General features: G+C 33.7%; 1 protein-coding gene across 1 annotated transcript; it reads right to left on the bottom strand.

The window, feature by feature from the left end:
• On the bottom strand, positions 68-2,149 carry LOC107609126 (1-aminocyclopropane-1-carboxylate oxidase). The gene is made up of 4 exons (XM_016310971.1): positions 1,939-2,149; positions 1,624-1,850; positions 800-1,136; positions 68-389 (listed from the first exon to the last, which is right to left on the bottom strand). The coding sequence occupies exons 1-4, from the start codon at positions 2,041-2,043 to the stop codon at positions 99-101; spliced, it is 960 nt and encodes a 319-aa protein (XP_016166457.1). The 5' UTR covers positions 2,044-2,149; the 3' UTR covers positions 68-98.

Below are 2,677 nucleotides of genomic sequence, written 5' to 3'. Positions count from 1 at the left end.
ATTTGTTCACTTGGGATCCGCTCATGAAGCAAATCAAACATCTTTCTACTTATAGTAACAACAATAATAAAATAAAGATAAATATTATTTAATAATTATTAAGCAGTGGCAATTGGACCCAGATTGACATTATTAGATGCTTTGAAAGCTTCAAATCTTGGCTCCTTAGCATGGAACTTGAGTCTAGCATAGAGTTTCATGTAGTCTTCAAACACAAACTTAGGGTACATGTGTTTCTTGTCCTCTTCCTCTCTCTCCAACAATTCTGGGGCAGGGTAGATGACAGCATCACTGCCAGGGTTGTAGAATGAGGCTATAGACATTCTGGTCCCATCTGTTTGTGCAATCACACGGTGCTCCACACTCTTGTACTTTCCATTTGTGATGACCTGTTTTTTACCCAATAATGCATACATTATTATTCCTTCATATAATTCATATGAATCACACAAAAAGGATAAATATTTTGTGGATTTATTATATTTTTTATACTAATTCGACATAATCTTTTTTATTTTAAATAGAAAAATAATGTTAAAAATATAACCATTTATATTCATTTTTTAATTTATTTAAATTTTTAAATAAATAATTTAGTGATACAGTATCAAAACTACTATATGACTGAAAGATCTAGAATTCGAAGTTACCTCGAGTTGGTCACCAAGATTGACGACAATGGAATGGCGCATCGGCGGCATATATGTATTTTTTAATTTATTTAAATTTTTAAATAAATAATTTAGTGATACAGTATCAAAACTACTATATGACTGAAAGATCTAGAATTCGAAGTTACCTCGAGTTGGTCACCAAGATTGACGACAATGGAATGGCGCATCGGCGGCACATCAATCCAGTTTCCGTCCTTGAGAAGCTGGAGGCCGCTGACCTTGTCATCTTGGAAGAGGAGGATGATGCCGCCAGCGTCGGTGTGGGCCCTAAGACCCTTAACAAGGTCAGGTTTAGGACATGGAGGGTAGTTAGCAACCTTGGTCCCAAAAGTGGGTAGTCCACTTGATCCATAGAAGGTCTTCTTGAGGTACCCTTTCTCTAGTCCAAGATTCTCACACAACAAGTCCAACAATTCCTCTGCTAGTTTCTCCAACTTCAAAGCAAATTCCTTCATCACCTTCCTGCACCATTTTTAGCCCAAAGTAATTTAGCTTCAATTTCATTGGGTGCAACATGTCATGCAATGTATACATAAAAGTAAGTATGGAAAGCCAATGAAATATTTGTACAATGCGAACAATGGAGATCTAGGGAGTATTAGAGATATAACCATTAGTGTTACTTTTTTTCATCAGCGTAAACTTTTAGGATGAGTAATATCATGACATGGTATTAGAGCTTTAGATCCGAAAGGTCAGAGTTCAATCCTTGGTGAACTCCAAAATCAGCTTAAGTTTTTGGGACGAGTAATTTTATGACATGAAATGTTTATTATCCCTAGTACTCAGATGATTATTCTGAATATTATGAGTGATGTTCATTTTGTAACTCATATAGCTACACATTGTACAAATAAACCATTGACTCCCATTGACTCCCTAAGAGGACTCATAATAATCTCATTTTAAAAACAATTATGAAAGAAAAGTTTGTGTTGAGTAGAGTAACCTGTATTCATCAGAGAGATCAGGAATATCAAAAATGTTTGATTGAGGGAGGTGTTTCAAGTGAAAAGTGGTCTCCCAATCCATGTCTTTGACCTCAGATTGAACAGCTTCAAGGCCTTTGCTTGAAACAACTTCCTTAAACCTCTGTTCCATACATTTTCTGTAGTGTTCTTTGGTCAACCTCTCCACAGTGTCCATCATATCATGGGGTATTCCATGATTCACCAACTACAAACATATCAACAAAATCACATGAAGTAGTAGTAACATATATAATGATCTAGAAATAAATGTGGTTAATTATAATATGTAATACCTCAAAGAATCCCCAATTCTCACAAGCATCCTTGATTTTCTCCATGGTGGCTTTTCTCTCCTCACCATTGAGCTTCTCAAAATTGATCACTGGGAAGTCTTCCATCTCAGAAAACTCAGAACTCAAAACTTAATAACTCTCTTTTTGTATATGCCTCTTCTTCTACTTCTGTAGTGTGTTTAGTTGCTCTGTGAATATTAAAGTTTGGGGAAAGGGTGGTATATATAGTGCTTAAAGATTAGAATTAACCATATAAAATAAAGAATAGAGGAATGCTAGGGCTAACAATTTTGGTGTTTTGTAACCATCAATTGGCTATCAATAGTGTTTTTAATAGTGTGAGATTACATCTAATAGTGGGAGATCACTCACTTTTATTTTGATAGTTAAGTGCTGGCCAAAAACCAAAAAAATTACTAGTCCTAGACTTTTCCTAAAAGATAATATTTTATTTTATTATTTTGAATATTTTAATTACCAACCTTATGCCACTTTTTTTTTCCCTGTTTCATCTCAGCTTTTAGTCCACATCATAGCTAACTTCTCTCTTGGTTCCTTTTTTCTCGGAAATATACAAAACTCCAATTATCTATATATTAAAATATGCTTTTAAGACTAACAAATTATAGTTCAAATGACATAATTTTTTTATACTCACCTAAAAAATTGTGGGTTCGAATTTTTTTATTTTTAGTAAAAAAAAGAAACTTTTAAATATTTTTTAATATTTATAGGAGTA

Source organism: Arachis ipaensis, chromosome B07 (assembly GCF_000816755.2).
Source record: "Arachis ipaensis cultivar K30076 chromosome B07, Araip1.1, whole genome shotgun sequence".
NCBI classification, from domain to species: domain Eukaryota; kingdom Viridiplantae; phylum Streptophyta; class Magnoliopsida; order Fabales; family Fabaceae; genus Arachis; species Arachis ipaensis.
The sequence above is the reverse complement of the archived record's forward strand: the minus strand, read 5'-3'. Positions and strand labels throughout refer to the sequence as shown.